The 12,089-nt window shown below is 41.5% G+C and overlaps 1 protein-coding gene across 2 annotated transcripts in view; it reads right to left on the bottom strand.

Annotated features, from left to right (window-relative positions):
* Window positions 1-434: 434 nt before the first annotated feature.
* Window positions 435-12,089, bottom strand: part of NOX1 (NADPH oxidase 1) — a 34,573-nt gene continuing 22,918 nt past the window's right edge. For both annotated transcript variants that reach the window (XM_023202883.3, XM_023202882.3), the window contains exons 8-13: window positions 9,352-9,444; window positions 8,304-8,539; window positions 7,925-8,087; window positions 7,435-7,581; window positions 6,795-6,919; window positions 435-2,368 (exon numbers count right to left, since the gene is read on the bottom strand). In XM_023202883.3, coding sequence (XP_023058651.1) covers window positions 2,242-2,368; window positions 6,795-6,919; window positions 7,435-7,581; window positions 7,925-8,087; window positions 8,304-8,539; window positions 9,352-9,444 — 891 coding nt within the window. In that variant the 3' untranslated portion in view covers window positions 435-2,241. The remainder of the gene's footprint in view (window positions 2,369-6,794; window positions 6,920-7,434; window positions 7,582-7,924; window positions 8,088-8,303; window positions 8,540-9,351; window positions 9,445-12,089) is intronic.

The raw sequence follows: 12,089 nt of genomic DNA, 5'->3' as shown, positions 1-12,089 counted from the left end.
CTCTCTCTCTCTCTCTCTCTCTCTCTCTCTCTCTCTCTCTCTCTCTCTCCTCTCTGTCTCTCTCTCTCTCGCCACCGCCTCCTCCTCTCTCCCCCCACCCCACCCCACCCCATCTCTCTCGTAGTGGCATTAAGGAGGAACATGGTTTCTCTCCATCAGGCCAACCTCAAGAGGTTAAGAGTTGCCTTAATAATCAGTAAAGTTCTACTGGAACTACTTTTGAGCCAACTTATATTCTTGGAATCCTATCCCCTGGGTTAGGATTATGGTCAGGTGAATTAAAAGCCTGGCATAGGCTTAGAGAATGTAATAGCATATTGCTTACATGTCAAGCAAAAGAATGCAAAGATAATCAACTTTTTGAGTGACAATGAAATTGAAGGATTTTCTACTCATAAACATTTATAAGAAATTTGCTGATTAAGGTATTTCATATTACAACTTTGCAAGAAAAACTTGCTCAAAGCAGATGAGGAGCTTTCTGTGTATGCTGCTCATCCCCAGTTCAACTTAGATGTTGGCTATGCATAGGATTTATTATTTTCATTACCATGAATATAATAAATCATGAATTTATGTCTACTTCCATAAATATTCAAGCCTTGGGATATTGATTTTGGCAGCCATCATATCTTGAAGTGAGTGTGTGACTATATTTAGACATGGAGACCAAGAGTGATGCCTTTCTCATTAGGAACTCATTGTAAGTTTCAAGATTCCAAATCAAGGTCATTGAAGATGAAGTTGTCATTTGGTCAGTAGTTGTCTAATAAGAACCATGTCTTCAAGGTTTCATTGTGCATTTTTCCCAAAGCCTTATTAAACCTGAATTAGCTGAAATCCGGGTGAACAAATTGGCAACAGCAGTGGTATCCCTCCCTATGTAAACAACTATCAGTATTTTTTACTGTTGTAATAAATGAAACGTGATTAGCCACCATGAGTTCGTGACCTACCTTTATTGTGCTCAGACTAGTGACAAAAAAAAAAAAGTTTTATCCCTCAAGCCATAGAGATTCCTAAAATATTAGAAACAACCATTTGTTCATTCTTGGTCACTTAATGGTAGAAAAAATAGATAATATAATGCTAATTCAGTAGAACCATTCTTCTAAATTTATAATGAGTTGAATTGTCTGGGCACAATGAAGTGTGAGGTTTCTCTCAAGAGCCCTGGGCTTCTCTCCTTCTAGTGAGTCACTGTGACGCCTAACATCCCAGAGCCAGTGTGGTCCTTCTAGGCTGAGGTTGGGTAGATGGCAGAAATAAAAAGCATTCTGATAGAGAATGAAGGCGTTTTGCTTATGTCATTAGCTGAATTATTCCTTAGCGATATAGGTAGTCCACAAAAGTCTATGAAAATTATAAATTGTTATTTTTTAAACTAGACATTAATAAACTCCTTTAATAAAAATAGTGATAAAGAGCTCCTCTTGACTAAATAAGTCATCCTAACATGGAGTTCAGGTTTTCACAATCGCTTTTAACAGAATAATACAAGACGACAATATAGCTGACTTGCAATTATAATACAATTTCAATTACAGTTAGCATACTTTCGAGATTTTCTTTCCCAAATGGAGAGCCCAAAAAGAAGTAACAAAAGACTCATTCATCAAGCAAAGAAAATCCTTTATTTTTTGACAAGCAAAAATAAGAATAAATTGCTGTTCACACTGGATAAGACCGTATCAAAAATGACAGTAAAAATGTACACTGTTGGTGTTATATGGGGATGGGGTTCTCAGTAATTTTGTTTATTATTTATGTTTATTGTTATGTTTGTCATTAATTATTCAATAAATTTTTATTTAAAAAGTCACCCTACTTAGAAATCTTCTGTGGGGATGGGAGGGACAAAAGATTACAAACCAAAATTCAGGAGATGGTAACACCAGAATTGATAAAATCACCTGGGATTATTTGTATAACTCAACCACCAAACCTCTGCTATCAAGCCTTGCTACAGTCATGGCTGTCCAGAAAGGTTTACAGTTACTTTTCCAAGAAAGGATCCATGGGTTTTAAGAACTTCAGAACTTTAAGAACTTCAGAAGTTCTTTAGTTGCTGAAGCTCAAGTAATGAAGTTGAATGCAATCAAAAAAAAGAATACCAAGGAGTCAAGCCTTGAGAGGTACATTCTTACCCCAAAGTAACTGCTCAAACCTGACCAGACCAAGTAAATTACTGAAGATACAAAGGAGAAACAAAATGCAGATTGCCGTCCTTATTCCTATAACTCAAAAATTTTCTTTGTTGAAGTAGAATTGAACCTTTCTAGGATCCAGACTGGAATATCGGTGACAGCATTTGCGCAGGCTCTTTGCCAAAGTCCGAGGGCCACATAAGAAAACTCCCACTACAGACCTGTAGGAACAGAACAATAGTACGGACTAGAATGCAACAATGATAGAATGGAGAAACTGCCTCTGTTAGGCCTCTACTACTTCCAAGAACCTTGAATAAAAATTTAGTTGTTAACTCCCACGTTCTTCATGGTAGTTTTTTAACCTTTTCTGCGCACAAACCCCAAATATGCTCTCAGCCCTTAACACTTTCAGCACTCGGCCTTCCCTGTTTTGAGAACACAGATGAGAGACATAGGACAGTGCAGTGGCTAAGTGCCAGACTGTGCAGCCAGTCTGTCTGCGGTGTCTGGGCTCACATCTCAGCTCTGATATTTATCCCACCTGTGGGACTTTGGGCACATTTCTTTTTTTCTTTTATCTTTTTTTTTTTTTTTTTTTTTTTGGAGACGGAGTCTTGCTCCATCGCCCAGGCTGGAGTGCAGTGGCATGATCTCGGCTCACTGCAACCTCCGCCTCCCGGGTTCAAGCAATTTTCTGCCTCAGCCTCCTGAGTAGCTGGGACTACAGGCATGCGCCAGTATGCCCAGCTAATTTTTGTATATTTAGTAGAGATGGGGTTTCACCATGTTGGCCAGACTGGTCTCAAACTCCTGACCTCGAGTGATCCACTTGCCTCAGCCTCCCTAAGTGCTGGGATTACAGGCGTGAGTCACAATGCCCGAGAAGGGCAAATTTCTTAACCTCTCTCTGTTTCAGCTTTCCCATCCGTAAAATGGGGATAAAAATAGTACTCACCACATAGGGTTGTTTTAAGGATTAAATAAGAACATATAAAGAAATTAGAAAAATGCCTGCCACATAGCAAGTACATATGTATTAGTGCCCATTAAACCCATCCACTGTGAGCTTATCCCCACCTCAAAATTTCTCCTACTGGAGAGGTAGTGTTCTTTCTTGCCAAGGCTAATCTTTCGAACTATGCTCTGGGTCTCACCTTCTTCTTCCTTCTCTCATACCCTTCTCTCCCCCTCTTTTTTAAAAATCTAATCATGGTATAGTTTCTATACCATAACATTCGCCCCTTTGAAGTGTGCAATTTGTGCTTTTTTGCATAGCCACAAAGTTATGCAACCGTCACCACTATCTAATTCCAGAACATTTTCATCATCCCCAAAAGAAACCGTATCCACATTAGCAGTCTTCATTTCCTCCCAACTACCCTGTCCTACCCAAGATGATCACTTATCTACTTTCTGTCTCTGTTGGGTATGCCTATCCTGAACGTTTCACATAAGTGGAGTCATACAATACATGGCCTTTGGTGTCTGGTGTTTTTCAGCATGATGTTTTCAAGATTTGTCCATGTTGTAGCATGGATCAGTACCTTGTTGTTTTTTTTTTTTTAATAGCTAAATAATATTCCAGTATGTGAATATACCACATTTGCTTCATCCATTCATCTATTGATGGACACTTGGCTTGTTTTCACTTTGGGGCTATTATGAGTAATGCTGCTGTGTACATCATGTACACGTTTTTGTGCAGACATGTATTTTCATTTCTCTTGGGTGTATAACAAGGAGTGGGATTGCTGGGTCGTATGGAAACTGTGTGATTTTTTTTTTTTTTTTTTTGAGACAGAGTGTCGCACTGTCACCCGGGCTGGAGTAGAATGGTGTGATCTGGGGTCACTGCAACCTCCACCTCCCGGGTTCAAGCGATTCTCCTGCCTCAGCCTCCTGAGTAGTTGGGATTACAGGTGCCCACCACCATGCCCAGCTAATTTTTTTCACCTTTTTTGTATGTTTAGTAGAGACAGAGTGTCACCATGTTAGCCAGGATGGTCTTGATCTCCTGACCTCGTGATCCACCTGCCTTGGCCTCCCAAAGTGCTGGGATTACAGGCATGAGCCACCACGCCCGGCCTAATTTTTTGTATTTTTAGTAGAGACGGGGTTTCACTATGTTGGCCAGGCTGGTCTCGAACTCCTGACCTCATGATCCACCCGCCTTGGCCTCCCAAAGTGCTGGGATTACAGGAGTGAGTCACCGTGCCCGGCTGGAAACTGTGTTTAACACTTTGAGGAACAGTCAGAGTTTTCCCCAAGTGTGGTACCATTTCACATTCCCACAAGCAATGTAGTAGGATTGCAACTTCTCCACTTCCTTGCTAACACTATTGTCCATCTTTTATTATGGCCATCTTAGTCCCCTCCCCTCTTTCATGTATTTATTTTATTCTATGTAATGGTCCCTGTTCTGTCTATAAATATGCTTAAGCTAAATAAACATTTCCTGACCCTGCTACTCTTCCAACACTATTGACCACGCTTCTCTAATATTTGCTCCCTGGGGTTCTGTGACACCGCTTCTCTGTGTACTCCTATTTCTTCCCTGGTTTGTCTTTTTCCCTTCCCATATAACCTAGGCAGCATTCCTTGGTGCTCTGTCCCTTGCTAGTCTCTCTCTCTCCCTCTCTCTCTTTCTCTCTCTCCTGACAACCTCATACTCTCTCAAAACTTCAGTTACATTCAACAGGATAATTAGCATCTCTCATGCTTATATGCTGCTTTACAATTTACAAAGCATTTTTTTCATATATTGTCTCACTTAATTGTCACAACAACCCTGCAAGTGAGTAGAGCAGGCATTCACTAATATGACCCTTGTCTTACAGATGAGGAATCAAGATCAGAGGGTTCAGAAGTTCAAGGTCTCATAACTAGACAATGTCAGAACCAGAATGAAGGCCGAGCACGGTGGCTCACTCCTGTAATCCCAGCACTTTGGGAGGCCAAGGTGGGTGAATCACCTGAGGTCAGGAGTTCGAGACCAGCCTGGCCAACACGGCGAAACCCTGTCTCTACTAAAAATACAAAAAAATTAACTGGATGTGGTGGCAGGCGCCTGCCTGTAATCCCAGCTACTCGGGAGGCCAAGGCAGGACAACAGCTTGAGGCCAAGAGGCAGAGGTTGCAGTAAGCCGAGGTCACGCCATTGCACTCCAGCCTGGGTGACAAAGCAAGACTGTGTCTCAAAAAAAAAGAACCAGCATGAGGACCCATGATCATCTGAATCCAAGTCACTAAGTGCTCTAGCCACTGCCTTCCTGAAGCCTTTCTTAATCACCTCATGCCATGTGGCCATAGACTTTTCTTCCCTCTAGCGTCCATGCACCTGTTTCACGGAGTGCATTATTCTGCTTTGAGGTGATTGTGTGCATCTCTTATTCAAATGTATTCTCCTTGAGGGCAGGAACCATATCCTATTTCTCTTTCAACCTCCAAAGCTTCTAGAATGGTGAAAGCTGAGCTTATAAAAAGTAACCAAGGCTGGGCTCGGTGGATCATGCCTGTAATCTCAGCACTTTTGGAGGCTGAGGCAGGTGGATCACCTGAGGTCAGGAGTTCGAGACCAGCCTGACCAACATGGTGAAACCCCATCTCTACTAAAAATACAAAAAAATTAGCTGGGCATGGTGGTGGGCACCTGTAATCCCAGCTACTCAGGAGGCTGAGGCAGGAGAATCGCTTGAACCTGGGAGGCGGAGATTGCAGTGAGCAGAGATCATGCCACTGCACTCCAGTCTGGGCGACAAAAGCGAAACTCCATCTCAAAAAAAAAAAAAAAAAAAAGGTAATCAAGAATATTTGTAGCATTGAATTGATCATCACCTGCCTACTTGTTCAGGGAATCTCAGCTTCATCTCCTTCCTATTAGCATGGCTGATTTCATAGCACCAGGGTTTTTTGTGCTCTAACATGTCTCAAAACCCTCCAGAAAGATTGAGCTCAGGTGGCCAGTAAACTAGATAATACCTTTGTTACTTTAAGTAGAGATTATTGAGTCCCCTCCCACCAAAAAATGCATTTGAATTGCTCCAGTTCTCTAGTTTGTTTGGTAGGATAGATCAGAACTGATTCCACTTGCCTCACTGTTTGCATGGAGTTTGCTAGGGCAAAAAAACCTCTTTTCATCAATTTCAAGATCATGACCCTATTTTTCTAAAACCCCAGATGAAATTTCCTCAGTCTTCACCAAGAATCTAAGAATGGCACAAAAGGTTTCTGCCCCAGAGATCTTTTCTTAAGAGTGTTCAACATGCTGTAATACCTTTCGTAAATCCTAACTCCGCAAACTCATCTTTTGTTTTTTTTCTTTTGAGACAGAGTTTCTCTCTTGTTGCCCAGGCTGAAGTGCAATGGCGCAGTCTCAGCTCACTGCAACCTCTGCCTCCCAGGTTCAAGTGATTCTCCTTGCCTCAGCCTCCCAAGTAGCTGGGGTTACAGACATGCGCCACCTCACCCAGCTAATTTTTGTATTTTTAGTAGAGACGGGGTTTTGCCAAGTTGGCCAGACTGGTCTCGAATTCCTGACCTCAGGTGATTCACCTGCCTCGGCTTCTCAAAGTGCTGAGATTCCAGGCAGTAAGTCACCGCACACGGCCCCCGCAAACTCATCTTACTGGAGGAAAATATACTTACTTGGGGTGGGAGGTAGCTATTGTAGAAAACTCATTGTCCCACATTGGTCTCCCAAAGGAGGTTTTCTGTTTCAGACCTGTCAGGATGTCAGTGGCCTTGTCAAAGTTTAATGCTGCATGACCAACCTGGATTCAGAGGAATAAAAAGTTAGAAAAACCAAGTCCTAGGCTGGGCGCCGTGGCTGACACCTGTAATCCCAGTACTTTGGGAGGCCGAGGTGGGTGGATCACCTGAGGTCAGGAGTTCAAGACTAGCCTGACCAACATGGTGAAACCCCGTCTCTACTAAAAATACAAAATTAGCTGGGCGTGGTGGTGCATGCCTGTAATCCCAGTTACTCGGGAGGCTAAGGCAGGAGAAGTGCTTAAACCCAGGAGGCAGAGATTGCGGTAAGCCGACATTGCGCCATTGCACTCCAGCCTGGGTGACAAGAGCAAAACTCTGTCTCAAAAAAAAAAAAGAAAAGAAAAACCAAGTCCTGATAGCTGCCTCTTCCTTCTTTCCACCACTTTTAAACTTGTGTGTGAGTGTGAGGGCAGGTAGGAAATCATAAGAAATAACTTATAATCCATATGCACTATCCTTTGTCTGACATTCGTCTTATGTTTACTAGGGGAATTAGTGTGTTATTTGGACTCACAATGTTGCTGTCCCATCCAGTGAGGAAGAGATGGTAGTTTAGAAAACCCACTTTGCCTAATTTCTCCATCTCCTGTTCCAGGGAAGTCAACAGGTCGTTGAACCAGGAAAAGTCACCTGTCTCCCTGCAGATCCAGTAGAAATAGATCTGAAATCAGCAAAAGAGAACATAGCCTTATTAGGTGACCTTAAAAGTCACATTTACAGAGCCGCAAACTTTAGGCATCAGAAATGTTCAGAGTTCTGACAATTTTCCTTAGGAAAGAGCCTTCCAACATCTTTGGTCAGGGTTATCTTAAACTCCAAATAGAAAAGAAGACGCTGTTCTTATGAAAAATCTGTTGAAGTGGATGTCCTGGCCAAGAGAAGTGGTCACTTATTCTCATAACCCCAGGGATAGCTTGCTCTTATCAATTGTAAAGAACTTAACCCAAGAATGCAATAGACTTGTCAGACCCAGGTCAGATGAAAAGTGATATACGGGATTATACCTTTTTTGTTTTGAGGTTGTGGTCTGCACACTGGAATTTGTACCAGATGGATTTCAAGATAGAAGCAAAGGGGGTGACCCCAATTCCTGCTCCAACCAGCACAGCCACTTCATACTGGAAAACATCCTCACTGGCTGTGCCAAAGGGACCATCCACTTCAATCCTGGCAGAAGACAGAAGATAACGGGCAACTGAAGACTCCCCTCCACCTCCAACCTCAAACATCCTCCCAGAAATATAGTTGTTCCCATGGTTGACTTCTGCATATTTATTTTAATCCTATTCTATTGTACCAAACTTAAGGTTCAAGGAAGAATTGCTTTCTCTTTTCTGCCAGTCTGCATTCTGGTCTGGGACTCTTCTGGTCTCAAGGACCTACCTGGGAATTGGTGAATATTGTTGTTCAAAAGCCCTTATGAGATTTTCTGTCCAGTCCCCTGCTGCTCGGATATGAATGGAGAAGAAATCTTCCTCTGGAGCAGAGGTCAAAGTAAAAGGATGCCATTCCAAGAGAGAGATTGAGGGGCAATTAACAAAGATATACTGCCCCACTTCCATGCTGAAGCCACGCTTGTTCATCTGCAATTCCAAAACTTTGGATGGGTGCATAACAACCTGTGAATGAAGCACATAGACCAAAGAAGGCAAACTCTAATGGTGACAGGACAGGCAGATAAAGCAAATGAGTGAAGCTAGAGGGCTGGTGACAGTGGTGAACTACAAACACAAATCCTCTCTAAAGAGGGCAGCAGCTACTTAGCTCCAGACAGTGGTTGCAATATGGAACCATGACAATGTTACCAGGTTTTCTGATTCTTCAAGAGAAGCAAGAAATAGCTTTGAAAAAAATCAAACAAAAGCTTCCATCCAGATTTTTAAATGGTGGCAACCAATTCAACTTTATAAACAAACATTGTGTGCACCAAACAATCATCCTGATGATTTCGGCGAAGCCCCTCTTTCCCAGTTCTGTCCAGCACTGTATGCCAAACCGAAGTTTTTTTTGTTTTTGTTTTTGTTTTTTGAGACAGAGCCTCTCTCTGTCACCCAGGCTGGAGTGCAATGGCGTGACTTCGACTTGACTCACTGCAACTGCCGCCTCCCAGGTTCAAGCGATTCTCCCACCTCAGCCTCCCAAGTAGCCGGAATTACAAGTGGGCACCACCACGCCCAGCTAATTTTTATTTTTTTATTTTTTAAAAATTTTTAGTAGTGACGGGGTTTCGCCATGTTGGCCAGGCTGGTCTCGAACTGCTGACCTCAACAGATCTGCCCTCCTTGGCCTCCCAAAGTGCTGGGATTACCACCCACGGTGCCCGGCCTCCAAGTTCCTCTTTATTTCCTTCAGGGTGACAACATAAAAATTTAGTTCTATAGTCTGATAGAAGAGAACTCATCACAGCAAGAGGAAAGTGCATATTCTTTACCTTGGTAATCACAACCTTCTGCTGGGAGCGATAAAACCGGAGGATCCTTTCACAGATATAAAGAATGACCGGTGCAAGGATCCACTTCCAAGACTGCACAGAGACAGGGTTAAGAATGAGATTACACATTAATTTCTTGTTTAGGACTTATTTGTGTAGCAGTTCATCCTTCATTCTTTACTGAGTTCTCCAACATGTATCATTTTTAAGGTACTAATTTCACCAAATCTGGAAGACGGAAATAGAAAAAATAAAAGACAATGGTGTCGTTTGCTAATCTGTTATTCATAAAACAGACCAATTCCTGGAAATTTACAAGTCTGACCAAGAAGCAAGAGAAAAGCACAGAAATGGGACACATGGTAAATATCCTTATTCTTAAATTACATGTAAAATTTAATTTTAAGGCCTGGCACAGTGGCTCATCCTGGCACTTTAGGAGGCTGAGGCGGGCAGACTGCCTGATCTCAGGAGTTGGAGACCCAGCCTGAGCAACATAGCGAAACCCTGTCTCTACTAAAAATACAAAAAATTAGCTGGGCGTGGTGGTGCATGCTTGTAATTTCAGCTACGTGGGATGCTGAGGCATAAGAATCTCTTGAACCTGGGAGGCAGCAGAGGTTGCAGTGAGCTGAGATCACGCCACTGCACTCCAGCCTGGGCAATAGAGCAAGACACTGTCTCCAAAAATAAAAAAATAAAATAAAATAAGATTTAATTTTAAGAATCTAAGATTATCTTCGAGGACAGCTTGTCCAATCTAATAAACCAACAGAGAAAGTAGATGTGAAATAGAAGCAGATGATTAAAAATAAAATAAACACAAGAAAGGGAAAGTATGTGGCTGATGCTATTGGCTCATAAAACTCAGTACTAATCCATCACCTCCTTTCTCAAGTGCTTAAACATTTAACGTAGTAACTTTTTTTTTTTTTTTTACCTTGTTTACATTTTTTTTAAAGTCAGCTTTTCGGCCAGGCATGGTGGTTCACACCTGTAATCCCAGTACTTTGGGAAGCTGAGGCGAGTGGATCACTTGAGGTCAGGAGTTCAAGACCAGCCTGGCCAACATGGTGAAACCCCATCTCTACTAAAAATACAAAAATTAGCTGAGTGTGGTGGTGGGCGCCTGTAGTCCCAGCCATTCAGGAGACTGAGGAAGGAGAATCACTTGAACCCAGGAGGTTGCAGTGAGCCCAGGTCGCACCACTGCATTCCAGCCTGGGCGAGAGAGCGAGGCTCCATCTCAAAATAAATAAAATAAATAAATAAACAAATAAGTAAATAAAGCAGCCTTTCTATCCCTGAGATCTTTGCAAAGCAGCAGTTTGTTTCTACTTGTACAGGAACTACTAAAAATGTACTTCCTAGCAATACTAAATTATGTCCTTTCTTGCACAGTTGCTCAAGTGTGATACATTGGGACTGTGTGAAGTGAGGTTTCTTAAGCTGGTGCAAGCAAATAACTTCCTTGAGTATCTCTAGGGAAGGAAGAGGCAGAGATGGGATAAGTCAAACAGAGTGAACATTATGCAATTCAGTGCCATTTCTTATTTGAAAAAATTCCCTAGCTGAATTTGAGGAAAAATATATTTAAGAAATGGGTAATAACAATGTGAAAAAAATGTTGGCCTTAGAAATAGTCAGAGTAATAAATATTAAAACAAGATACCATTTTAGTCTCTCAAATTGAAAAACAACTTTAAGTAATAATGCCCAGCATTAACTGGGATTCAGGGAAATGGGAGTGTTCACGTGGGCATGCAAATTGAACATGCATTTCACATGGCTGAAAATGCAAATTGGCAACATCTTCCCAGAGAGCAATTGAGCAGCACATCTCAATAGCCTCAAAAGTGTTCTTTCTCTTTTACCCTGGAACTTCACTTCTAGGAAATGGAGATAAATAATTAAGGTGTGAAAAAGTATTATACATGAGTAAAGTAATGGCCACAATGTTTACTTTAAAAATGATTAAAATGGTATATATACCATACACATATTTCTTCAAAAAAGTACTTTAAGACCACATGGGAAGTTTTTTTCTAATACTGAAATGGGGGAACATGTTTCTAAATAAAATAAACCATCCTGAAGCCATAAAAGAAGAGTGTGAAATGGTGTGTCGTTGTGGTTTGGATTTGCGTTTCTCTAATGATTGGTGACGTGGAGCATTTTTTCATATGCTTGTTGGCTGCATGTGTGTCTTCTTTTGAAAAGTGTTTCTTTATGTCCTTTGCCCATTTTTTTTTTTTTTGAGACTTTGTCCACTTTGTTATGGGATAATTTATTCTTTGTTGTTGTTGTTGTTAATTTGTTTAGGTTCCTTATAGATGCTAGATATTAGACCTTTATCAGATGTGTAGTTCGCAAATATTTTCTCCCATTCTCTAGGTTGTTTGTTTACTCTCTTGATAGTTGCTTTTGCTGTGCAGAAGCTCTTTAGTTTAATTAGATCCCATTCGTCAATTTTCATTTTTGTTGCATTTGCTTTTGGTATCTTCATCATGAAATCTTTGCCGGGGCCTATGTCCTGAATGGTATTAGGTTGTCTTCCAGGGTGGTTGTCTTCCAGGGTTTTTATAGTTGGGGGTTTTACATTTAAGTATTTAATCCATTTTGAGTTGGTTTCTGTATATAGTGTAAAGAAGGAGTCCAGTTTCAATCTTCTTCATATGGCTAACCAGTTACCCCAGCACCACCTATTAAACAGGGAGTCCTTTCCCTATTGCTTATTT

Source organism: Piliocolobus tephrosceles, chromosome 12 (genome assembly GCF_002776525.5).
Source record: "Piliocolobus tephrosceles isolate RC106 chromosome 12, ASM277652v3, whole genome shotgun sequence".
In the NCBI taxonomy this organism is placed as follows: domain Eukaryota; kingdom Metazoa; phylum Chordata; class Mammalia; order Primates; family Cercopithecidae; genus Piliocolobus; species Piliocolobus tephrosceles.
This window is presented reverse-complemented; position numbering and strand designations above follow the sequence as displayed.